Source organism: Aquarana catesbeiana, linkage group LG03 (genome assembly GCF_042186555.1).
Source record: "Aquarana catesbeiana isolate 2022-GZ linkage group LG03, ASM4218655v1, whole genome shotgun sequence".
In the NCBI taxonomy this organism is placed as follows: domain Eukaryota; kingdom Metazoa; phylum Chordata; class Amphibia; order Anura; family Ranidae; genus Aquarana; species Aquarana catesbeiana.
Window position 1 is genome coordinate 686,831,770 of NC_133326.1, and position 26,113 is coordinate 686,857,882.

General features: G+C 43.5%; 1 protein-coding gene across 1 annotated transcript in view; it reads right to left on the reverse strand.

Moving 5' to 3' along the window:
• LOC141133560 (vitelline membrane outer layer protein 1-like) overlaps positions 1-26,113 on the reverse strand; it is a 104,509-nt gene that overhangs the window by 46,908 nt on the left and 31,488 nt on the right. The window contains exon 2 of the mRNA XM_073623020.1: positions 12,593-12,705. Coding sequence (XP_073479121.1) covers positions 12,593-12,705 — 113 coding nt within the window. The remainder of the gene's footprint in view (positions 1-12,592; positions 12,706-26,113) is intronic.

A 26,113-nucleotide genomic window follows, 5' to 3' on the forward strand; every position in this document is an offset into this window, starting at 1 on the left:
TCACCTCCTGCACCTTCCCTCTGACTTCTTCCCCCTTTCTCACTCTTTTTCTCTTTTCCTTCTCTCTCTCTCCTTCCCCCCCCTCCCTCCCCCCCCTGTTCTTTTCTCTCTCCCTTTGTCATCTGTCCTAAGCGCAGAGACTCTGTGGCTTTGATTTTCGGATGGAAAGGTCTCCAAGTCTGATCTTGGCCCTAGGTATTCCTACACCATGTAAATCAGACGCTGACGATGGTTGCTGGAACCGATCAGACCTTGGGGCTGCAGACTAAAGATAGGAAAAAATAAGGAATTGCGCTAATACCTGTGTAACATGACATAAAAATCTACAATGAAAGAAGATTTTAGTAATGAGTATAAATGAAGATAATATGAAAAATGTTTGATTATGATCTAAAAAAGTCCCATCAAGTGAAACCTCAATAGAATATCATAGTGACTCCAAATCACCAGCAGAAAATACAAAAAACAAGTCCAAGTGATAGTTGGTGTTAATCCGTGACAGCAAGGGAGGGTCCACCACCAAGAATGGAAGGGGTTACTCCTTACCAGATGGCCATGGCCCCCCACTACAGAGGATCACAGCAAGCAGATAACCTTGTAAGCCAGAAAATGGAAACTGCTAACGGCATTCACCAGAGGTCATCTCATCGTCAGCCACACCAGCGAAACCCATGGCAGAGGTACCATAAAATATATAAAGGGAGCTCACATAGTGTAAAACCGGCAAGATTTATTTAAGTTTAAAACACAAAATGCACACTTACAAAGCGTAGTAGATAGAATAGCCTTAAGTCCGGTTCCTTGGCCACAGGAGCGCGGACAAACCCGTGAAGTGGATAACAAGGGTGGATTGGGTGAGAAGAGTCAATACACTTGATTGAAGACTCATGGGAGAAATATTAAAGGAAATGGCAGAAATTGCTGGAATTTAGTATAACGGAGAAGTATTTGTTGTTGATGGAGACATAGGGCTGGTCAAGATGGCGCAGACGCCGGAAAAACGTCACTTCCGGTCATGTGGTTCCGGTCGGCGGCCATTTACCTCTATCCTTTCTCCATTAATGTTGTTTAGTTCACATTGAAGTCGCATCGCGGAAGAACTATCGGCTCTAGCCAGGGTGGCCCTCCACTTTAAGTGGCTGAAGAGACAAAACCCAGAAGGAAGGCAGAGTGAAGATGATTACTTGGGATCAGTGACATTGCAGCACAGGAGAGCACATTATGACAAGCTAGTACTTCTGCCTACCAGCCCTGAGTTTGAGTTTGAATCCCAATCCTGCTACCTGGCTAGAGAAGTCTCAAGACTCTAGGTAAATGGCAGACTAAAGAACTGTCTGAACGCATTGGTCAGACGGCCACCTTCTCCACCGCTCCTTCTGTGACTGACCGAAGCCTCAGCAACACGTTGTCCAGGAAGACCAGGAAGTTGTAACCTCCCAGGCTCTGGAAACGCATTGCACAAACCTTTCTGCAATGCCTCCCGAAGATGTTTCATCCTCTGCTCCCTCTGCGACATTTGGATAAATTCCGCAACCTTACCCTTGTAACGTGGATCAAGAAGGTTTGCCAGCCAGTAATAATCCCTCCCCTTGATACCACGAATCCAAGGGTCCTTTCGCAGGCTTTGCAGGATCAAGGAGGCCATGCAGCGAAGGTTTGCTGAGGCATTCGATACAGAGTCCTCTGGGTCACTAAGGATGACATGATCCACAGCCACCTTCTCCCAGCCACGTACAAGTCCATGGATTTCTGGGGACAGAAAACCATCCCTTGAAGACTGCTGCTGATGCTGAGTGCCAGGCTCCATCTTCATGCTGACACAATCCTCACCCTCCTCCTCCTCCTCTTCCTGTGTGATCGGTGGGCCCACAGGAATACTGTCTGGATAAAGGGGGCCTTGGGAGGTAAGGAAATCCTCCTCTTCCTCATTAAGTAAGTACTCATTAATGGCCCTCTACTGCATGTGCAGCCGCTGCAGCATTTCCAACATTGAGTTCCACCTGGTGGGCATGTCACAAATGAGGCGGTTCTTGGGCAGGTTGTGTTCCTTTTGAAGGTCAGCCAGCCGAGCATTGGCATTATATGACCGGTGGAAATGCCCACAGACTTTCCTGGCCTGCCTCAGGAGATCCTGTAAGCCCGGGTACCTGCACAAGAACCGCTGCACCAAATTAAGGACGTGAGCCAAACAGGGAACATGGGTCAAGTGTCTGTCGAAGGGCGGAGAGGAGGTTGGTGCCATTGTAGCAAACCACAATTCTTGGCTGAATCTGGCATGGCGTCAACCACCTCTGAGTCTGCCCCTGCAGAGCTGACAGAATCTCTGCCCCAGTGTGGCTCCTGTCCCCTAAGCAGACCGCATGGCATCTTTTTGCCTGAGTGCTTGCGTAGCCCCTTGAACGCCTACGGAGCACCGCTGGTTCGCAGGAGAAATCTGCAGAGGAAGAGGCCATAGAGGAAGAAGAAGAGGGAGGGGGTGGAGGAGAGAGGTGTGGCAAAATCACCACTACTAGCATTTTGGAGGCATGGTGGCGGAACAAACTCCAACAATACTGCACCCTGTCCTGCATCCTTCCCAGCTGCCAGCAGAGTTACCCAGTGTGCCGTTAAAGAAAGGTAACGTCCCTGTACATGCCTGCTGGACCATGAGTCAGCGGTAATATGCACCTTACCGCTGACCGCCCTGTCCAACAAGGCCAAACATTGCCTTCCACATGCCAGTAGAGAGCCGGAATGGCCTTCCATGAAAAGAAATGGCGTTTGGGAACCTGCCACTGAGGTACCACACATTCCACAAATTCACGAAAGGGGGCAGAGTCTACCAGCTGAAAAAGCAGCAGTTGGAGTGCTAACATTTTAGCCAAGCTAGAATTCAACCGTTGAGCATGTGGATGGCTGGGACCGAATTTCTTTCGACGGTTTAACAACTGGGGTAGGGAAATTTACCTGCTACAATCGGATGTTGATGTAGCGATAGTAGATTGCCCGCGTAGTACTTGGCACACCTAATTCTACACCTTCATTCCTCTCAGAGCAAGGAGAGGTCCGCCTTGTTCTTTGGTGTGGGTCTTTTAAGTACTGTTGCCAACAGACTGCATGGGGGGTCGAAATATGTCTGGTCAAGCATGTAGTGCCCAAGCAGCTGCTGTTTTGGCCACGCTTGATACGCTTAAACACTTAAAGACCAGCCTCATTTTGGATTTTAGGTGTTTACATGTTTAAAACAGTTTTTTTTTGTATAGAACCTGCTGCAGCAAATCTGACCTATATAAAGAAAATAAATTACATTTAAACAGATTTTCCCAGGCAAGCTTTCTTTATTTGTAAACAATGGCTTAGGGAACCAGTCTGTATGACGAGGCCACAATTTAGTACACTCAGAACAAGATTAGAGATTTTTTTGATAAATTCTGGTGTTTCTTTGAATAGAAGTAACAGGTGCGGAAAAATTGGGCTTTGGGTGTTGGTGGTGCCTTCACATCGTAACCCTATAGAGGTAAAAAATAATGTTGAACAATAACCTCAAAAGAGAAGTTTCAAAAAAATGTATAAAACTAATTTGGAAGTTGCTTTATTCTCGCCTTCTTCTTCCCCCTTCTACTCCTCGTATATACAATACATTATTACAACTTATTAGAACTTCTCCAAGATGTCCAGACAATGCCCCATCAATATACTCTTCTGTATGAGCGAGCTGCATGTTCATGTAGCCATCCACAGAGACCAGGTATCACTTGTATTCTATACACCACTTAGTTTCACCATTACTGGCTTACCAATAAGGCCATTAAGGAATGGTTTTGGGTTTAGTGGTAAACCCACTCTGCCACTGAAGCTGTCGCTGATCTACAGACCAGTAAAAGGAAGAAAAAACTTCCCAGTGGAATGCTCCAAGAACACACCGCCGGAGAAGGCAGGAAATGGCTAGAGATACTCTTGATGAAAGCAAGAGTTGGACTTTCTGTAAAAAATTTTAAGTATATGCACCTGTCAAACAGGTGCAGAAAAATTGGGCTTTGGGTGTTGGTGATGCCTTCGTACTGTAACCCTATAGAGATTCTCTTGAAGAAAGCTAGAATTGGCCTTGCTATAAAATATTGAATACTCCCACAGATACTCATTGATGGACCTCTGCTGCATGTGCAGCCACTGCAGCACTGCCAAAGTTCAGTTCCACCTGATGGTCAGGTAGAATCCCACTGAATTTCAGCCAACCGAACACTGGCTGTGTATGACCGCTTGAACTGACTACAGACTCTTCTGGCCTGCCTTAGAAGATCTTGCAAACCTAGGTACCTGTTCAAGAAATGCTGCGCCAAAATGGGGACATGTGTCAGGCATAGCAAATGTGTCAACTTTCCCTGTCAAAGGGCGGACAGAAAGTTAGTGCCATTATCGCACACCAGGATTCCTGGCTCAAGCTTCTGTGGCATGAACCACCTCTGGGCCTGCCCCTCCAGAGCTGAAAGAAGCTCTGCTCTGGTGTGGCTCCTGTCCTCTAGACAGAACAGCTGAAAGCGGCGCTCCACCTTAAAAAAATATATTAAAAGCCAGCAGCTACAAATACTGCAGCTGCTGACTTTTAATAAATGAACACTTACCTGTCCAGGGTGCCCGCAATGTCGGCAGCAGAAGACAAGCAATCAATAGTCTCTCGGCTGCCCCGCCACCATCCTCGGTGAGGGAATCAGGAAGTGAAGCATTGCGGCTTCACTGCCCGGTTACCTACTGCGCATGCGCGAGTCGCGCCACGCGTCTTTACTGGTTCCCGTTGTGTTCTGGGAACTGTGTGTTTCCCAGAACACAACGGGGGAGGGGGGATGGGGGGGGACAGGAAGTGACGTATGTGCAGCTAGCTATGCCCAGAAGTGGGTGCAGATACCTGTATTATACAGGTATCTGCACCCCCCTCCCCCCCTGAAAGGTGCCAATTGTGGCACCGGAGGAGGGAGGAATCCGATGAGCGGAAGTTCCACTTTAGGGTGGAGCTCCGCTTGAAGCACTGCATGGAATCTTTTAGCCTGACTCATTGAATAGCCCCTTGAAGGTATTGGTGGTTCATAGGACAATTCGGCAGAGGAGGGCATGGAGGAGAAGGAGGAGGAGGGATGGAGCTGACAGATCTCGCATCATCACCACCAGCTGTATGGAGATGTGCAGAAAAAAAAGCTCCAGCACTGAGCCCTGTCCTGCATCCTTCCTAGTTTCAAGCAGAGTTACCCAGTGTGCTGTGAAAGAAATACTGTATATCGTCCCTGACCATGCTTGCTGGACCACGTGTCAGCAGTAAGATGGACCTTGCTGCCCGACTGCCTTGTCCAACGAAGCCAAAACATTGCCTTCCACCCGATGGTACAGAGGACAAAGAGGGCAATCTGTAACAAAGACCTAAAGAGCTGAACTGCATGTTGTCTACCGGGCACTCAGGTTTGGCACATCACGGATCTGGTGGACAGATTACTGGGAGGGGCAGATTGGCACCAATGACAAAGTCAGATGGAGTGTCCTAAAGAATGATTTTAGGGACTTGGGAGCTAAATTGAGTAAAAAGGACCTCCAAGGTAGTATTCTTAGAAATACTGCCGGTACATTGAGCCACACCAGAAAGGCAGAGGGAGATTAGGGAAGTAAACAAGTGGCTGAAGAGCTGGTGTAGTAAGGAGGGTTTTGGGTTCCTGGAGGACTGGGCCGACTTGTCAGTCGATCACCAGTACTATAGAAGGGACGGACTGCACCTAAATGAGGAGGGTGCAGATCAGCTGGGAGTAAAGATGGCCAAAAAGTTAGAGGGGTTTTTAAACTAGGCGATAGGGGGTAGAGATAGTCAGCGTGGAACATATTCCAGAGGGTAGTATTGGAGGCATTAGTGGTAGGTTAACTAAAGCACATAAACCCAAGGTAAGTATAGTAACTAGTCCTAGTTTCAGTCTCGGAACACCCAATAGGAGGATAGTATGCGACCGGTCTAAACTACGTGGCATGTTCACTGATGCCAGGAGCATGGCGGACAAGATGGGTGAACTAGAGATACTGTTGTACAAGGAGGATTTGGATTTTGTGGGAATTTCAGAGACTTGTTTCAACAGCTCTCATGATTGGCTGGCAACCATTCAAGGGTATACCCTTTATTGCAGGGATAGAGAGGGTAAAAAAGGGGGAGGGGTATGCCTATATATCAAGAATAATGTACAAGTGAATGTGAGAGATGAAATCACTAAGGGAGCTAGGGAGGAGGTGGAATCCTTATGGGTAGAGCTCCAAAGGGATGAAGCTAAGGGGAAAATATTACTGCGAATATGCTATAGGCCCCCTAACCTGAGGAAGGAGGGGAAGACGGATCTCCTATCACAAGTTGGATTAGCAGCAAAGATGGGAAGTGTTATCATAATGGGGGATTTTAATTATCCAGACATAGACTGGGCGGAGGGAACCACGCCTTTGTCTAAGGCTCGCCAGTTCCTAAATGACTTGAAGGACAATTTCATGGTTCAGATGGTAGATGCATCAACAAGAAATAAAGCGTTACTGGATCTACTGATTACCAACAATACAAGCCTGATCACGGATGTGGAAATACAGGGCAATTTAGGAAACAACGATCACAGGTCAATTGGCTTCAGTATAAATCACACAAATAGGAAACATAACTGGAATACAAAGACACTGAATTTCAAAAGAGCCAACTTCCCTAAACTGCGAACCTTGTTAGATGGCATGAATTGGGATAAAATCTTAAGAACAAAGTACACGGAGGAGAGATGGGTTTGCTTTAAGAGCATATTAAATAAGGGCATTAGCTAATGCATCCCATTGGGTAATAAATCTAAAAGAGTGAACAAAAGTCCTGGATAGCTTAACTCCAATGTAAAAAATGCATATAAAAGCAAAGGAGAAGGCCTTCAAAAAAATACAAGGTTGAGGGATCATCATCAGTATTCAGACTTTATAAAGAATGCAACAAGAAATGTAAGGGTGCAATTAGGGCGGCTAAGATAGAACAGGAAAGACACATAGCGGAGGAGAGCAAAAAAATCCCAAGAACTTCTTTAAGTATGTAAACAGTAAAAAAGGGAGGACAGACCATATTGGCCCCATAAAGAATGAGGAAGGACATCTGATTACAAAGCATGGGGAGATGGCAAAGGTATTGAATTATTATTATTCTCCTCAGTCTCCACAAGGGAATCCCAGCAGTTGTAAACCCAGCAAGTAATGCCTGTGCATCGTCAAGAAGCAAGTGGCTGGCGCTGTGTTGAAATAATTCAGCTGACTCCTCCATGCATGATGCGGGGCTATGGCAGGAGAAGTTGCCTGCTTCTAAGGAACTGGCTTCCATTTTTGCTTGGGAGATCTTTTACTTATATGGGCTATCCAAGGTGATTGTCTCGGCCTGGGGTAGTCAGTTTGTGTCGCGGTTCTGGCCAGCCTTTTGTGCACAGTTGGGAATTCAGATTGCTTTCTCCTCTGCATATCACCAGAAGTCTAATGGGCCGCAGAACGAGCCAATCAGTCCTTGTAGCAATTCCTACATTGCTGTATTTCTGACCATCATAACAACTGGTCAGACCTCTTACCGTGGGCAGAGTTTGCTCACAATAGTGCCTTTAATTCTGCTTCCCGATTGTCCCCATTTATGGCAAACTATGGTTTCCAACCTTCCATGTTGCCTGACTCTTTTGTTCTGCAGAGTATTCCTGAGTTAGACAAGCATCTCCGTGGTCTTCGTTCCACTTGGGCACAAGTCCAGGAGGCTTTGCGACATGTTAACGATAGGTACAGACTTAATACTGACCACAGAAGCCTGCCTGCGCCTTCTTACCAGGTTGGGGACTGGGTCTGGCTGTTATCTTGCAATGTCTGACTTTGTGTTCCCTCTCTGAAGTTTGTACCTCAGTTTATTGGGCCTTTCCATATTCTTTGCAGGATTAACCCAGTGGCTTACGCATTAGACCTTCCTTCTGCAACCACTTTACCACCTCTGTGCCACGTCCTCACACTGTTCAGGCTGAGAACCATGAGGAGTATGAAGTACAGTCCATTGTTGACTCCCATCGGTTCCATGGGTGCATACAGTACCTGGTGGATTGGAAAGGGTACGGTCCGGAGGAACGCTCTTGGGTCCCATCCTCTGACGTACTTGCCCCTGTTCTCCTCCATGTTTTCCATAGAAATTTTCCACTCAAGCCTGGTGGTCCTCTGAGGGGGAGGGGTCCTTGAGCAGGGGGCACTGTCAGAGCTGGGCCCAGCCCTTCCTTCTCTGAGCTGGTCACTCAGCTGTCGGCTAATTGCCAGCTCATATCTCCCCACAGTGACTCACCTGTTGATGATCCTGCTCATTGGTCCTGCCTACTTAAGCCATCCAGTCCAGATGATCTCTGCCTTTGCCTTGCTCACATCTCTAGTGACGATCTCCTGTGTTCCCGATAAAGACTTGCTTGGCTGACATTCCTTCTGGCTCCAGATCCTGCTTGCTGTTCTACTACACTGTTCTCTGGCTCCCTGATTTTTTGGCTTGTCTGACTATTCATTTTGGTTACTGAACTTTGACTATGTTTTGACTAAGTTTTTTCTATTTACTTTTATTATTAAACAAGTGTGATTTAACTCTACTTCTGTCTCAGTCTAATTCATGGTTCTGACAAAAGCTGAGCATACAAGACTAGCCGACAATAGCTCGTATGAGAACTAGAACTGTTTATTGAAAACTCACACAGAATTTATAGTACACAAGGTCAGATGAGCCTTATCACAATATCATATGCAAAGGAAACTGTATACAGGAATATAATTAACATAACTAACAGCAAACAAACTATGCCAATCCACCTCTAGCAACTAATAGCTGACAGTGATATAATTAATATGAGCTTATTAACTAGTCACTTAAACTAGCCTAGGTGGAGTGCACACAATACTAGCAGACAGACAGAAACAAATAGGTGTCCCAATTAACAATGGGAGAGACACAACCTTGTGTATTCTGTCCACTAGACATGTCATCAGAACACATACAATGTCCCAGAAGTCTGATAGTGTGGAATTAATTTATCTTCATAGATCTCCTGAGGATTATGGTTGATAAATATTTCTGTCCCAAGTGAAGGAGCCTCTCCAACCCAGTCTGCAGGAGGGCCACCATATTTACTCTGACCATTAGCATGTACAAGATATAACTACATCTTTCCATCAACTTCAGAAGAAAAGCTTTATTGTCCTTATTCAGAGAAGTAATCCAAGCCTTGCTCTAAGCGTCCATTACGTGGCTGTCCATTATTAGAGAATGATCTGCTCTCTCCATGGGCCATAATCAGTGGGTAGGAGGCTTGCCCCTTCTCTCCTAAAGCCCCTGTCCTGGTTGGGTCTGTCTCAGTAAGCCAGTCCACCACCCCCTCTGCATGCTGTGCCTGGATAGCATGGGCAAAATCACTAAACAGAGAAAAACCTGCCTTGCCTGAGGACAGACCACGTCCACCTTTGCTAGTAGATACAGATGCTTCTGGCCCCCTCATAGTGGCATGTGAACGTTTGCCTCTCCTTGTTGGCCTCCCAGACATGATGGGGTGCTTAAAATAAAAATTGTTTGCGTTGCGCTTGATAATCTTATATAACGGTGCCCAAAATATCTAAATAAATATTAAACAAATAAAGAAACAAAATAAATCACTTCCTTTGTGTTATGCTAGCATATAAAACAATTAAAGTGCGATGTGCATGCATGAATAGCACCAAAATACAAATACTTAAGTGATGCCTCAAACAACATGCAATATCTTACATTTAGTGTAACATGCAAACCATTAAATAACACAAAAATGCATAAAAGTGCTCTGTGCTTTGTAAACACAAAATTGCATAAAAGTGCTCTGTGCTTGGTAAACGCAGTCACTATAATCAGTGTTCAACAATCTCCATATTCTAGTGTCCTTTTAAATATCCAAAAAAAATTCGTATCCGTGTTCAACAAAATCCAAAAAAAGTCCAGTGTAGTGGATCCGTGCTGCACATCAACCGTGATTTTTTCTGGTAACCCCCCAAAGTGATTGCGCTCACCTCAAAGCGTGTGACACAGTGGCTAGCTATGTCAAATCACGCTTAGTGGCCACTCATTGGGCTCTGCAGGAAATAACTGATGCGATCTCCACTCACTTTGGGTTGAAAGGCTCCATAGATATCCACTCATAGAATAAAGAGAGACTACATAGTGTAATACTATCAAACACTATTTTATTAAATAAAAATCACTTCCCACAAAGGGGTACTCACATTCTCCTGGTGCTGTTGTGCACCAGACAATATAACGCTCTATAAAACCGCTGGTTTGTATGCCGGCATACAAACCAGCGGTTTTATAGAGCGTTATATTGTCTGGTGCACAACAGCACCAGGAGAATGTGAGTACCCCTTTGTGGGAAGTGATTTTTATTTAATAAAATAGTGTTTGATAGTATTACACTATGTAGTCTCTCTTTATTCTATGAGTGGATATCTATGGAGCCTTTCAACCCAAAGTGAGTGGAGATCGCATCAGTTATTTCCTGCAGAGCCCAATGAGTGGCCACTAAGCGTGATTTGACATAGCTAGCCACTGTGTCACACGCTTTGAGGTGAGCGCAATCACTTTGGGGGGTTACCAGAAAAAATCACGGTTGATGTGCAGCACGGATCCACTACACTGGACTTTTTTTGGATTTTGTTGAACACGGATACGAATTTTTTTTGGATATTTAAAAGGACACTAGAATATGGAGATTGTTGAACACTGATTATAGTGACTGCGTTTACCAAGCACAGAGCACTTTTATGCAATTTTGTGTTTACAAAGCACAGAGCACTTTTATGCATTTTTGTGTTATTTAATGGTTTGCATGTTACACTAAATGTAAGATATTGCATGTTGTTTGAGGCATCACTTAAGTATTTGTATTTTGGTGCTATTCATGCATGCACATCGCACTTTAATTGTTTTATATGCTAGCATAACACAAAGGAAGTGATTTATTTTGTTTCTTTATTTGTTTAATATTTATTTAGATATTTTGGGCACCGTTATATAAGATTATCAAGCGCAACGCAAACAATTTTTATTTTATTTTATCTTGCACGACTATGAACGCGTGAACTGCGTTTGCGGCTAGATATCTATATAATTATATACAATCTTTATTTTTTCACGCTTTGTATTATTCTACACATTTAGCAGTGGATGATTGTGGCTCACAAGATTATCCTCATGATGGGGTGCTTATTACCCAAATTTAATAGATACTGGGAAATGTGTAATTGGATGCACAATATTCAATGAAAAGTGGTTGTGCACTGCCACTGACAGAAATGTAAAAAACCTAAAAAAAAAACCTAAGAAACTAAAAAAAAAAACAGAGAACAACAGCATCACAGTCAGAAAAACTGCAGCTGACAATTTAAAAAAAGGGGGCAGGCACGGGACAAAAACAAAAATAAAATGCAGCAACCAAACAAAAGGGGTATACAGCACTGTAAGCACACTATGCAGCATGCAGTGCACCCCACAAATTTGGGTGTTCAACAAATGAGTGAACAGGCTATGTTTAAGCTGAAAATTTGCTTGGTTCAAACTGTTTGCCCAACTTTAGTGGTCAGTTGTGAATGAACAGATCATGCTTGATTAGCTTATTCCCCAGCCAGCAGGCAGTAATGACAGAGCTAAAGCCAGAAGTGATGAAAAGTTAATTGCTTCAGGGTTCATTCACTGGAGGGATCAGTGAACCGATGTTGGCTGATCTTCCTCTGCTTTACCAGCTGACCCCTGCCATAGATGTCCCTATATCATGAAAGAAAGGATAGGGAACCAACTGAATGAAGGTACATGGAGGTACCACTGGGTATTTATCCACACACTTGAATCCAGTGGGACTCAGTGGCCCAAAAATTCATATGTAAAAATATGCACTATGCCAAAGAGAGGGCACAGTGCCAAGTGCCACACAGAAAGAGCCCATGGAAATAACCAAAAAAATTGTATATATTATATTATTTTTTTGAAAAATCTGTATGACCAAATGACATAGCTGTCCCTGGCCTGCAGAAGGGGCAGCAGAGCATGGGGGGTGTTACATTCCAGTGTATGTGGAAAGCCAGAAATCAATTTACAGGTTCTTGCTCCAACCAATGTAAGCCTTATGTTGATGGCAGTGAAAGGACTAAGCCAACCTACAATATTTTATAGATTACTATAGATCGCTGTTCCTATGCACACAGAGTTGTGTCTTTTGTACTGATAGGCTGTGTGATTGCACACAGCCTATCAGCTGATTTCAGCCAAAATCATTGGCTGAAAATTGCTGCCAAACTCATACTGTGTTCAATCACAGCATGGGTAGGGAGGGGGTGCACGCATATAGGTACGTTGTTTGGCCTGCCTGTGATGCCTGTCAAGCAAGCCCTTTCTTCTTTGTATATTTGGATCTAGTACTATATATCAGTACGATATATATCAGTGAGAACTGTGGGAAGTATGTGAGTCTCAGATCGCTCCACTGAGAAAATGTCAGTTTTAGATGGACTTGTTTTATTGTTGGGGTGTGCATAAGGTAATATAAATGTATAGACATACCTTCCTTCCGCCGACGTTATTTCTGCTTGAATGGTCCTGTCTCCAGGTTTTGTACATAACAGTTTGATCACATTCAGCGCCGTGTCATCTCCATCTCCTTGAGGTGGCTCCACCTTAAACAGACACAAAAGTTTTATGAAAATATCTTTATGTTTAGTTCTTGGAGAATTATTTTTAATGATATAGACTTTGCAATGAAAATGAAAACATGGTGTGTTTATGGCGTGACTTTATTTAGAAATATTATTGTAGCGTTTCCCTTATGGGCCTATTCTTCCATGCGTTGTTATTGGATTAAACACTAACGCCGCATACACACGAGCGGACTTTATGGCAGACTTTTGCCCGGCGGACTTTTCAACTGACTTTACGACAGACTTTCTGAATGAACGGACTTGCCTACACACAATCAACCAAAGTCCGTCAAATTCGTACGTGATGACGTACGACTGGACTAAAACAAGGAAGTTCATAGCCAGTAGCCAATAGCGTGGCTTTTTGTCCGTCGAACTAGCATACAGACGAGCGGACTTTTCGACCGGACTCGAGTCCGTCGAATAGATTTGAAACATGTTTCAAATCCAAGTCCGTCCAACTTTTGAGAAAACAAAGTCCGCTGGAGCCCACACACGATCGAATTGTCCGACGAAATCCCGTCCGCCGGGCAAAGTCTGCCGTAAAGTCCGCTCGTGTGTACGCGGCATTAGGCCTTAAAAAACAAACAAAAAAAAAAAAAACACTAAGGGCTAATTTACACTTGCTTAAAAATGTGACATTAATCACACTTTATTAACTGCTTCCCGCCCAGCCGCCACAGTTATACTGCGACAGGTTGGCTCCCCTGGACAAGCCATTGTAGCTGTACGTCGGTCGCTTTAAGACTACTAGGGGGCGCCCGCAGCGGGATGACTGAGCCAATGTGCGTGTCCGGCAGTCGCGATGTCCGCCGACACCATGCGATCACTCCACAGAGAAACAGAATGGAGGTCTGTAAATGTAAATAGACAGATCTCCGTTATGTCAGGGGTGAGGAGACTGATCAGTTGTTCCTAATGCTTAGGAACAACAATCAGCCTCCTCCACCAGGCAGTCTCACCCCCCCCCCCAGTTAGAATCACTCCCTAGGTAACACATTTAACCCCTTGAACGCCCCCTAGTGTTAACCCCTTCCCTGCCCATGACATTTATACAGTAATCAGTGGCTATTTTTAGCACTGATCGCTGTATAAATGTCAATGGTCCCAAAAAAGTGTCAAAAGTGCCCAATCTGTCTGCCGCAATATCGCAGTCCCGATAAAAATCGCAGATCACCGCCATTACTAGTAAAAAAAAAAAAAAAAAATGAATAATCAAAATGCCATAAACCTATCCCCTATTTTTTAGACGCTATAACTTTTGCGCAAACCAATCAATATATGCTTATTGCAATTTTTTTTTTACCAAAAATATGTAGAAGAATACATATCGGCCTAAACTGAGGAAGAAATTTGTCTTTTTTTTTTATTTGGGGATATTTATTATAGCAAAAAGTAAAAAATAGATTTTTTTTTCAAAATTGTCGCTTTTTTGTTTTTAGCGCAAAAAATAAAAATCGCAGAGGTGATCAAATACCACCAAAAGAAAGCTCTATTTGTGGGAAAAAAAGGACATCAATTTTGTACAATGTCACACAACCGTGCAATTGTCAGGTAAAGCGACGCAGTGCCGTATCGCAAAAAAATGGCCTGGTCATTAAGGGGCCAAATCTTCCGGGGCTGAAGAGGTTAAAGCATTCTGAATGCCAATTGAAGCTCCTGACACTAAATAAAATAGTTTCCTTACAGTCCTGTTCTGTATGCCTGACGAAGGAGAACGCATGTTTCGAACGCGTGCACGCTATTAGCATCATCTGACCGCGACCAGGGACTCTTGGACTGACGATTTCCCCCTGCACCCTGCTTGCTCTAGCCTGGGACATTGGAAGCCACTGGCGCCGCCAGACAGGAAAGCTTAGTGCTGGAAGATCGTCCCCGTGGAGCCCTGCTGTCCATCCTGCTGTCCACTGGACTTTATCATGATGTGCCTGCTTTTATTCTCCTCAGAGTGAGTGCATTTCTACTAAAATTAAAAAATGTGTGTTAACACTACTGCACTTAAGTTGGCACTGCTTGTTTTCCTTGTCAAAAGAAGTTTATTGAGTATACAATGTTATAAAGATACATAAAGTAAGTTTACAAGGATCTATAAAGTAAGCTCATTGTTTTACAATAGGGTTTATATAGGTAAATATCATGAAATTTCAAATATTAAACATTGGGTTCACGTAAACCTAAATTAAAGATATATATCATTTCCTTAGTTACTTTTGTAGGTATTTAAATGATTTATACCTACTATACATATTGTTTACAAGTAGAGTGTATATAGGTCAAATAAATTCTGATAATGAGCTTTAATCGTAAGGTGGAGAAAAGGAAAGAGAAAGAAGAAAAAGGGTTGAAAGGTAGAGGTATGGTCCACAAGGTTGTCCCGCTCGTCAGTTTATTATTCTTTTTAGTTCTCTTTGAAGCCTTAGAATGGGTGTCTCTGTAAGTCATTTAATCTGTTACCATGGCAACAGGACAGAGTCATTGAAGTTTGACAGGAACTGTTGTTTTATCCAAGGATGCCAAAGTTTTTCAAATTTTGGAATTTGATTTTGATCGATGGCTACCATCTTAGCATGGGACATTGTATTATTCATTCTGTGAATTGTTTCTGCTAGTACCAATGTAGGAGATTTCCATGCCTTGGCCACTGTTTGTTTTGCAGCCGTTATTAGTTGGATCATAAGTTTGAATTGAGAGAGTGTTAACCATTCCTGTTTTAGATTAAGTAAAGTTAAATATGGATCTGGTTGTATTATTTTTTTAAATATTTTAGATGCAATCACGAAGACTTCCTTCCAGAAGGTTTGGATTACTGGGCATGTCCACCATATGTTTAAATATGTGCCTATTTCTGGGCATCCTCGAAAACAAAGAGCTGAGGTATTAGGTGAATATTTTGCCACTCTAGCGGGTACAAGGTACCAGCGAGTTAGGACTTTATAATTTGTCTCCAGTGCTAAGATGTTGGGTGAAGATGACTTAGATGTGAGCCATATGTTAGACCAGTCCGTGTCTTCTAAAGTTCGTCCCAGGTCCTCTTCCCACCTCTGAACGTAAGAGGGTCTATTAAGATTTGCTACTCCATATAATTGATTATAAAGTGATGAAATTGTACCTTTAGCAAATTGATCTTTTGTACAGATTGATTCAAAAATGGATAATTGGGATAATGGTGTATCCCCCTTTAGGAATGGTGTATAGAAATTTTTGATTTGGAGATATCTAAATATCTCAGAGTTTGGTAGATCATATTTTTCTCTAAGCGATGGGAATGAAAGGAATGATTTAGATGCTATGAAGTCATTTAGTGTCTGAATGCCTGATGTTGTCCAAGCTTTAAAAGAATTTGCGTAGATCCATGCCGGATAAAAGGCCGGATTTCTGATAAGAGAAAGGAGAGGATTGTGTGGAGATTGTAACTGATATTTGGTTTTTAGTTTATCCCAGAGAGATAAGAAGTGTTTAGTTATGGGATTATGAATTTTAAAGCGGTCTTTAGGATCAAGCCATAATAAATTTGATATTAATAGAGGGTCATTTTCTGAAGCCTCTATAAATACCCATAATGGGATTTCCTGTTTTGCATGGTATTTGGACAGACTGGCCAAATGTGCTGCTCTGCAATAGTTAGTAAAATTAGGGTATCCCAGGCCTCCTTTATTTTTGGGAAGATGTAGTGTGTGTATAGGTATACGTGGTTTAGAAGAGCCCCATATAAACGAAGTTGCTCTTTTTTGTACTATTCTCAAAAAATAGGAAGGAATTGGAATAGGGAGGACTCTGAATAGATAAAGCAATTTGGGTAGAATAGTCATTTTGATTGCATTAATCTTCCCTATCCAGGATAAAGGAAGTTGCGACCATTGTTTTATTAGATTTGTGATCTGTCTTAATACAGGAGGATAATTGGTTGAGAATAAATCAGAATAAGATGCTGTTAAATGAATTCCAATATATGGGATTGATTTTTCTGCCCATGTGAATGGGAGTGCAGCCCTAGCCGGGATCAATTCCATGTTTGTGAGTGAAATATTAAGCACTAGGCATTTCTTAGGATTAATCATAAGGCCGGATAGGGCTGCAAATCCATCAAGAGCTGGTATTAAGTTAGGACCAGAGACCTGTGGTGATGATAGAAAAAGTAATATATCGTCTGCAAATATACATAGTTTGTGTGTAATACCTCCTACTTCAATGCCAGTTATAGTTTGGTTTGTTCTGATGTATTGGGCCATGGGTTCGAGTATAAGGGCAAATAATAAGGGAGATAATGGGCAACCCTGTTGGTTACCTCTTTCGATATTAAAGGCTTCAGATTTGTATCCAGCATATTTTATATAGGCTTTGGGTTTATTATATAATGCTTTGATCCAAGTTAAAAAGTGGGGTCCAAACCCCCATTTTTGTAATGAATATTGCATATATTGCCAGGATACTGTGTCAAATGCCCTCTTAATATCGAGAGATAGAAAACATAAAGGGATTTTCTGTTTTTTAGCAATATGTGCCAATAACACTGCCCTGCGTATATTATCGCCTGCCTGTCTATTTGGCATGAAGCCTACTTGATCTCTATGTATTAATTTTCCTATAATGCTATTGAGGCGTTTTGCTATTATTTTTGCTAATAATTTAATATCGAGGTTTAACAGAGAGATAGGCCGATAATTCACACAGGAAGTATCATCAGAAAGGGGTTTTGGGATCATACAAACAATTGCCATTAGTGTTTCTTGCCGAAAAGAATGTCCATCTAGAAGTTTTTTAAAAGTTTCAGTGAGAATGGGAGAGAGTATTTCTGAGAATGTTTTATAGTATAAAGCCGAGTAGCCGTCTGGGCCTGGTCTTTTGTTAAGTTTTAGGTCTTTTATGGCGTTAGCAACTTCATCTATAGTTATAGGCTCATCCAAACTGCTTTTTTGATTCTGAGATAACTCAGGTAAGGTTATTTTTGAGAAGAAGGATTCAGCCTCTGTAGGATTAAATTCATTGTTTGTCTTGTATAAAGTTGCGAGATGTGAGTGAAATTTATGGACTATTTTAACTGGATTACAAGTGTAAACATTTTTTGATAATTTCAAACGTATTGGTTTGAAAGATTTGTTAGTTGAATTTAATGCCCGAGCCAAATATGTACCTGGTTTGTTTGTATTCATGTAGAAATTGTGTTTGGAGCGTTTGAGGGATTTATCAACTGACTCAGTGAGAAATAGATCGTATTCCAATCTAGATTTTTCCAGATGAGATTTTGTACTCTGAGATGGATTAGGCACTGCTTGTTTTCTCTCTTTTATATTTCTCCTAAAGGTGTTTCTACCCTTCAGCGTGCTGTCTCCTGTTTTGTGCCAGTTACATTTCCCTGTGGTAATATACCCAGGCTACAGACTCTCCTTTTTTTTTTAAAACCAAGTGAATTCTCACCAGGAGTCACCTCCTAAATAACTGTTCACTGACTCTCTCCTACTATTTTTAATTGTGTCCTATCCCTGGACACTTTTAACCCTTCCCTCCCATCATGTAAACAATACAGCTTTTCTCATAGTTGACATTCATAGCGCAACAAATCATTGTTTTTTCCTGTTCACACATTGTGTTTGCTAAACTTCACTTCAGTAATTATACCCCATGTTCCTTTCTTGGTGCTTCAAAGCATCTTCAAACCATCAAAAACACATAACAAAAGCAGGTTGAAACGGTAGGCGCTTTAATGTTTGTTAACCACCTCAATACTGGGCACTTACACTCCCTTCCTTCCCAGACCAATTTTCAGCTTTCAGTGCTCTCACATTTTGAATGACAATTACTCATGCGTGCTACACTGTACCCAAATTAAATTTTTATCATTTTGTTCACACAAATATAGCTTTCTTTTGGTGGTATTTATTCACCACTTCATTTTTTATTTTTTGTGATATAAGCAAAAAAAGAGCGAATATTTTGAAATAAAAACAAAATTTTCTACTCTGTTTTAAAAGAAACCAAAAAAATTCAAATTTTGTTGAAAATTTAGGCCAAAATGTATTTTGCTACATGTGTTTGGTAAAAAAAATCCTAATAAGTGTATGATCATTGGTTTGTGTAAAAGTTATAGAGTCTAAAAACTAAGCTAAGCATTATTGAAAATGTATCAATCCTAATGCACTGATGGCCTATCTCATTTCTTGAGGCCCTAAAATGTCAGGACAGTACAACTACCCCCCAAATGACCCCTTTTTGGAAAGAAGACAGTCTGAGGTATTTAGTAAGAGGCATAGTGAATTTTTTGAAGTTGCAATTTTTTCCCCACAATGCTTTGGAAAATTAAGAAATATATATATATATATATATATATATATATATATATATATATATATATATATATATATATATATATATATTATATTTTTATTTATTTTTTTCTTCACTAAATTGTCATATTTACAAGTTATTTCTCACACATGGTGCAGGCATAATTGCAGTTACACCCCAAAATACATTCTGCTATTCATCCTGAATATGGCGATACCCAATGTGTGAGACTTTTCCACAGCCTGGCCACATACAGAGGCCCAACAACCACGTAGCACCATCAGGCGTTCTAAAGGCATAAAGTACACATTTAATTTCCTGAGTGGCTATCACATTTTTGAAGGCCCTGGCCAGTTCAGGTGGCAGGCAAAGGCATGGCCAGTTCAGGTGGCAGGCAAAGGCATGGCCAGTTCAGGTGGCAGGCAAAGGCATGGCCAGTTCACGTGGCAGGCAAGGGCATGACCAGTTCAGGTGGCAGGCAGAGGCATGACCAGTTCAGGTGGCAGGCAGAGGCATGACCAGTTCAGGTGGCAGCAGGCAGCACTATAACATTGGGCCTTGGTCAGGTAAGACCTGAGAACAGGGGTAGAGGCTTCTTCCCACCCAAATCTCTACGAAGCCTCCGAGTCTCCAGACCCTAATCTGAGAAAACTAAAAACCAGGAGAAAAACGTTTTCTCCACTCGGAAAATCTTTTCTGGAGCCCCTCACATATGTGAGACCCCTGTGCTGTACAGTGGCAGGGCAAATGATCAGTTCAGGAGGCAGGCAAAAAGCATGGTCATTTAACAGGCTGAGGTCAATTCACATTGAAGGCAGAAAGATGTTTGGCAGAGGCATTGTTGTTAACAGTCCGGGTCATTCACAGAAATGGCAGATAGTGGAAGCTGGAAAAAAATCATCTTCACTACTGATAATGTAGTGAAGTATGATAGCTGCGATAGCACTCTCCAATATAAAAGCCTGGCTGGGAGGGACATTAGGGACAGTAGTATCGGGTGTCACGGCGAATTCCTCTACTTGCACACACACAACATTTTTTTTGTGGTTTGTGACCTGTTTGGGTAAGAGGGAGGATTTCGGGAAAGTGCCTTTCATGGAGTCTGGCTAATGCATCAGAGCGAATTAGATGAGAGGATTGGCCATGGGGATAGAGAAGGGCTGTGATAACGTCTTCTTGGAATTTCAGATAGGTTAGGGAACTTTGGGTGCACTTAGAAAAAAATAATACATGAATTGAACAGGGTTAGTTGCATCAAATAAATGGCAACTTTCTTGTACCAAAACAGTGATTTCCTGGTGGCCAAGTAGGGTTGCATCATCTGGTTGTTCACATCCACCCCATCCCCATGAATAGGTTATACTCATGCACACATTTTGGCTTCTGGATGGGGCCTTTTCTTCTCTGCAGTTCCACCAAGGTGTCATCATGCATTGTGGAAAGGATGTAGACATCTCTTTTTTTATCTCTCCACTTCAGCGCCAGTACCTCTTCAGTCCGCATACTGGCCATTTCACCCTGTTTCAATTTCTTGGCGACCAATCTCTGTGGGAAGCCTTTGTGGTTGGTCCGTGCTGTCCCACAGGCCACAGTCTTCTTTTGGTACAAATAGTGAAAAAGTGGGAGACTCGTGTAGAAATTGTCTACATATAGGTGGTAACCTTTCCCAAGCAATGGTTCAATTAGCTGCCAGACAATTTTGCCACTTGTTCCCATGTAGGTAGAACATCCAGGGGGTTTAGCTTTCTGTCTTTTCCTTCATAAATGATGAAGTCATATGTGACTGTCACACGCCTTATAAAATTTTACTCCATGTCTGGCTCTTTTACTGGGGAGTTATTGCTTTATTCCAAGTCTTCCGGTGAAGTGTACTAGGGATTCATCTACAAAAATATTTATATCGGGGTAAACATCTGCTTGAAGCTGGCGCAGAAAAAAAATTGATTAGGGGACGAATTTTGAATAACTTATCATAACTGGGATGATTTCGAGGGGGGCATTGGGCATTGTTGTTTTAATGTAAAAATCTCATAATCATCTCGTAACGGGTTCTGGGCATCATTGATGAATAGACCGGCATGTGGTGGATAGGTTGGGTAGACCAGTAGGCATGGAGTTCATTTTTTTTGTCAGCCCCATGTTGAGGGTTAGGCCAAGGAAAATTTTAAATTCTTCCACGGTGAGGGGTTTCCAAACAAAGGGACGGGCATATGAAGAATTTGGATTGTTGGCTATATGTTGGCTGGACTATAGATTACATTGCTCCACAATGTAATTTAGGAGATCATCGGTAAAAAATAAGTGAAAATAATAAATTGGGGTTACGTTTTCTGACTGTATCTGAGAGCCTGGCTGGGCTGTAAAAAGGGGAATTACAGGTTCTACTGACGTATCGGGCAGCCATGGATACAGTAGAACATCTGGGAGGCTAGTATGGGCCCTGCCTCGTTGATGGGATGCTTAGTTGCTAGCATCTGGCCTATCCTCTAGGAAGGTTGCAGAACTGCTGGTGGATGCCTGCCTATCCCGGAGTGCTGCACTGCTGGTGGATGCCTGCTGGTGCATCCCCTGGAGTGCTGCACTGCTGGTGGATGCCTGCATATCATCCTGGAGGGCTGCACTGCTGGTGGATGCCCTGGAGTGGTGTGCTGCTGGTGGATGTCTGCGCCTGCTCATATCTCCCGATTCTCCTTGTTAGAATTCTATCTTCCTCGGTTTCCATCTCGGAGCCACTGCTTTCCACTGGCTCGTAGTCGCTATCCGAATCTGACGGAGAGAGTGCCCCGCTTTTCTCGTCCAACATACTCTGGAGTACCTGGAGAGCCTCCTCTGCGCTGTACGATCTTTTTTGTCATGTTGGTGGCAGATGTGTCAGATGGCAGGTGGCAGATATGCCAGATGGTGGGCGGCCGTGTCAGATGGTGGGCGGCTAGATGTACTTGATGTTGGCGGGTGGCAGATATGCCTGATGTTGGTGGGCGGCAGATGTGCCTGATGTTGGCGGGCGGCAGCAGATGTGCCTGATGTTGGCGGGCGGCAGCAGATGTGCCAGATGTTGGCGGGCGGCAGCAGATGTGCCAGATGTTGGCGGGCGGCAGATGTGCCAGATGTTGGCGAGCGACAGATGTGCCAGATGTTGGCGAGCGGCAGATGTGCCAGATGTTGGCGAGCGGCAGATGTGCCTGATGTTAGCGAATAGATGTGCCAACTGTTGACGGGCAGATGTTCACTGTATGACAGGTGTTTTCACTGTTTTTGAGACACTGTGTTTTGGAGACACTAGCTGGGTGATCAGTGGGTAAACAGCAGACAAACAGCTATAAACTCACTGATCTCCCGGCTGCAGCACAGATTGTCTCTTCTTCTCCTCACTGACAGGCTCTGTGTGAGGAGAGGAAGAGATAAGAGCAGTTACCGCTCTCCTATTTACATTACATGACGACTGTGATTGGACACAGCTGTCATGTGATCAGGAGGGCCAATCACCTGGCCCTCCTTTCTTGTACTACTCGCCTGTCTCTGAGGGGCACAGGCAGATCAGGATCGCGCCACTGCGCAGTCACGCAGTGGAGCGATCCCCTGTCAAACAACACCCCTCCCCCTGTGTTTACATTATGATGGCTGTGATTAGACACAGCAATCGTGTGGATCAGGAGAGCACAGTGCCCCCCTGCCGTTCTGAGATGCAGCGTGTCCGGGGGTCGCGCGCGAATCAGGATCGCGCAGGTGCGTGGGAGCGCACCCACGCGATCCCGCTTCTTCTGAAGGACATTCGGGAACGTCCACTCAGAAGGATAGAGCTCCCACCCGGCCGTTTATGTGCAGTGTCCGGGTGGGAAGTGGTTAAAGCCAAAGCAAGGGTAAATGAGCCCTTAGGGCTTTTGATGTGTTTGAGGCTTTGGTGATGCTTCTGAGATGATTCAATGATGCTTCGGTGGTGCTTCTTTGAAGCTTTAATGAAGGTTAGCACATGTCCTGTGTGTGTGTGTTGAGTTTTTTGTTTTAAAGGGGCCCAGTAGAACCCCACCTCAGTAGTACACCCACTCAGCAGATCCCCAGCTCATTATTCCTCTGTTCAGCAGATCTCCAGCTCATTGGTACCGTCATTCAGCAGATCCCCAGCTTATTAGTATCCTTATTCAGCAGACCACCTGCTCAGTAGCAACTCCAGCTCTGCTGATGCCCCACTCAGTAGTAACCCCAGCTTTGCTAATCCTCCGCTCACTAGTAACCCCCAGCTCTGGTAATGCCCCGCTTAAGAGTAACCCCCAGCTCTGTTAATCCCCCACTCAGTAGTAACCCCCAGCTCTGCTCATCCTCTGGTTTGCTGATCCTCCTCTCTCTCTGTTCCCCAATCACCTCCCGCTATATTGCTCCTACGCTAATCACCACATGTGACATCTGCTAATTTCTCCTGCTTCAGTCCCCCAGCTGTGCTGATCTTCTGCCGCTCAGTCCTCTCTCTCTGGTCCCCACCCACCTTCTGCTACAGAATTCCCACATTGCACACCTGCACTCCAGTCCAGACTAAACTGGAAGTCACTGCTGTTGATATCTTTCTGGTTCGCTTGTTGGTTTACCAGTACATCTGGGTACATCTCATACCCGCAATACCTCCAAAACAAAGTAAAGCTAAAGCTGAAGAAAAAGCCTCTCAAAAACTGCGGGTGCTGTAAGCCAGCTTTGTCATAGACTTTTATGGAGGCTTTGAAGACGCTTTGAAGCACCAAGAAAGTGCCATGGGGTATACTTTTTGATGCAAAGCAAATCAAACACAAAGTTTAAATAGTACTGTAAGGTAACCATTTTATTTAGTTACGGGCGCTTTGATTGGCATTCAGAGTGCTTTAAAAAATTGTGTCCAATGACACATCTTGAAGCAAGTGTAAATAAACCCTAAGTGTGAAGATAATGAGGTCTGAGGACCCCAAACTCATGATAGGGTGTCATAAATTTATATTCAGCATTCAAATCATAAGATTCAATGCACTTTAGCTTTAAACATAAGAAGGTTATATTAAATCCCATTAAACTTTCTTAGAAGGGGGCGTGGCTTGGCATGCGAGAAGACGTGCTTCACATCGGCTCCGGTATCCTGACACCATTCCTCCTGTTGTGAGCGTGATTACCTGCATAAATCGCTCCCGGTGTGAAGCCACCCCTACAGCAACCTCCGGTCATAATCCTCCTAAGGCAGAGTCTGACTAAAAGGCAGGAGGAGAGCTTTCATGCAGAGTGGCAGATCCAACATGGCGGATCCCTGCTCCAGCAGCGCACAGTGAAGGACCGACAACACTAGGCGGCATCCATGCTGGAGAAGTTTGCACACAATCCGGGTGGACAGAAATCTGTGCAGCAGCCACACACCTCCTATGCAGCCAAAGCAGCAAAGAACATCCCCTCTGTGAAACCTCAGCACATGGAGCAGCATGTAGCAGAGAAAATGGCAGCAGTAGCTAATGGGATCACAGTGAGTACCCCCTCTTCCCCCCTCCCTTCACCTGGAATAGGAGACTCCTCTGACTCTGAGCATAGAGAACCCTCTCTGCAAGAAATCCTCACTGCAGTACATACCTATGGCTCCTCTCTCACTGAATTGTCAGCAGGAGTTAAAAGTATGAAGAAAGGTATACTGCATATTAGACATGACATGCAAAAAATCAGAGAAAGGGCTACTGCTTTGGAGGGTAGGGTAAGCTCAATAGAGGATGAACTGCCTCCACTTCTGCAAGATGTTCAAATGGCAGTAGCTAAAACGACACAAACAGTGGCTAGAGTTGAAGATATGGAGAACAGGCTGCGCCGTAGTAATATATGTATTGTTGGCATGCATGAAAAATCTGAAGGAAAGAACCCTGTTGACTTCATTGAAACTTGGCTAGCTGACATGTTTGGAAGAAATAACCTCACTCCATTTTTTTCTGTGGAAAGAGCTCACAGGGTGCCTTCTCGGCCACCTAAACCAGGGGGCAATGACAGACCATTCTTGCTGAAGCTCTTACACTATCAAGATAGAAATATTATCCTTTGTCTGGCTGGGCAAAAGGCCAACATGGAAGTGCAAGGCACCAAAGTATCCAAATATACGGATTTCTCAGCTGCAGTCCAAAAGCAGAGGGCAAAATTCATGGAGGTGAAAAAATGTCTGCATGCAATATCAGTAATTTACTGGCCAAAGTATGTGTAGTAGCAGATGGCTCTGGGCACTTCTTTGAAAACCCGGTTATGGCTACCAACTGGCTTGATCACCATGAGCAACAACTGCAAGTGGCTGCTTGTGGTAATGATCCGAGTTAGAAAATTGCATTAACCTGCCTACCTATATTTCTGTATGCTCACCTTGCTAACAATGGAGCCCAAAGAGGAACACATCTGGATCTGCTGTTTTACTCCATCTCTTACCAGCAACCCTTGTGCTTGACTTTGAGAACACAAGGTCCTAGCCCTCGCTAATCCCCCTTACATAGCCCTGCGGGGCACATTTGGAAGGCTTTCCAATGGGAACATCTGTTTTTTTTTTCGTTGGAAGACTGTTTATCTTTCTTTTTTTGTTTTCAGGCCCAGTTTGGTTGGGCAATACCTCTGCAAGACACATTGTTGTTCTATTCTACCACAAGATACTGTTCTCCAGACTGAGATGATTCATGCCAGCTACATGGAGTACCTCCTGGATGCTAGAGTCCATGGTGCACTGATTGACCAGACCTCTGGGCCACCCGGCCACGGGCCTATTCCCCACTGGCCCTGGATTTCTTCACATGTATGTTTAAATGAGTAACCATACAGATTCGGTCCTCTCCTGGAATGTGAGAGGCTTAATGATCCTTAAAAGAGGACTGTCATTTTTACTTTTCTCTCACACCAAGCTCCCACTATTATTTGCTTGCAGGAGACTCATCTCACTAGTGACACTACAAATTTAGTAAGACTCAAAATATCTTGTACAATACCATTTTGTGCATACTCAATATTCTAGAGGTGTTAGTGTATTATTTTTCAGAACTAACCTCATTTACTAAACTTGATGCCCAAATAGACTCTGAGGGCAGGTTTATTTTTCTTATAGATATGTGGGAATATCATGCTTGTGTAATTGCTAGTGTCT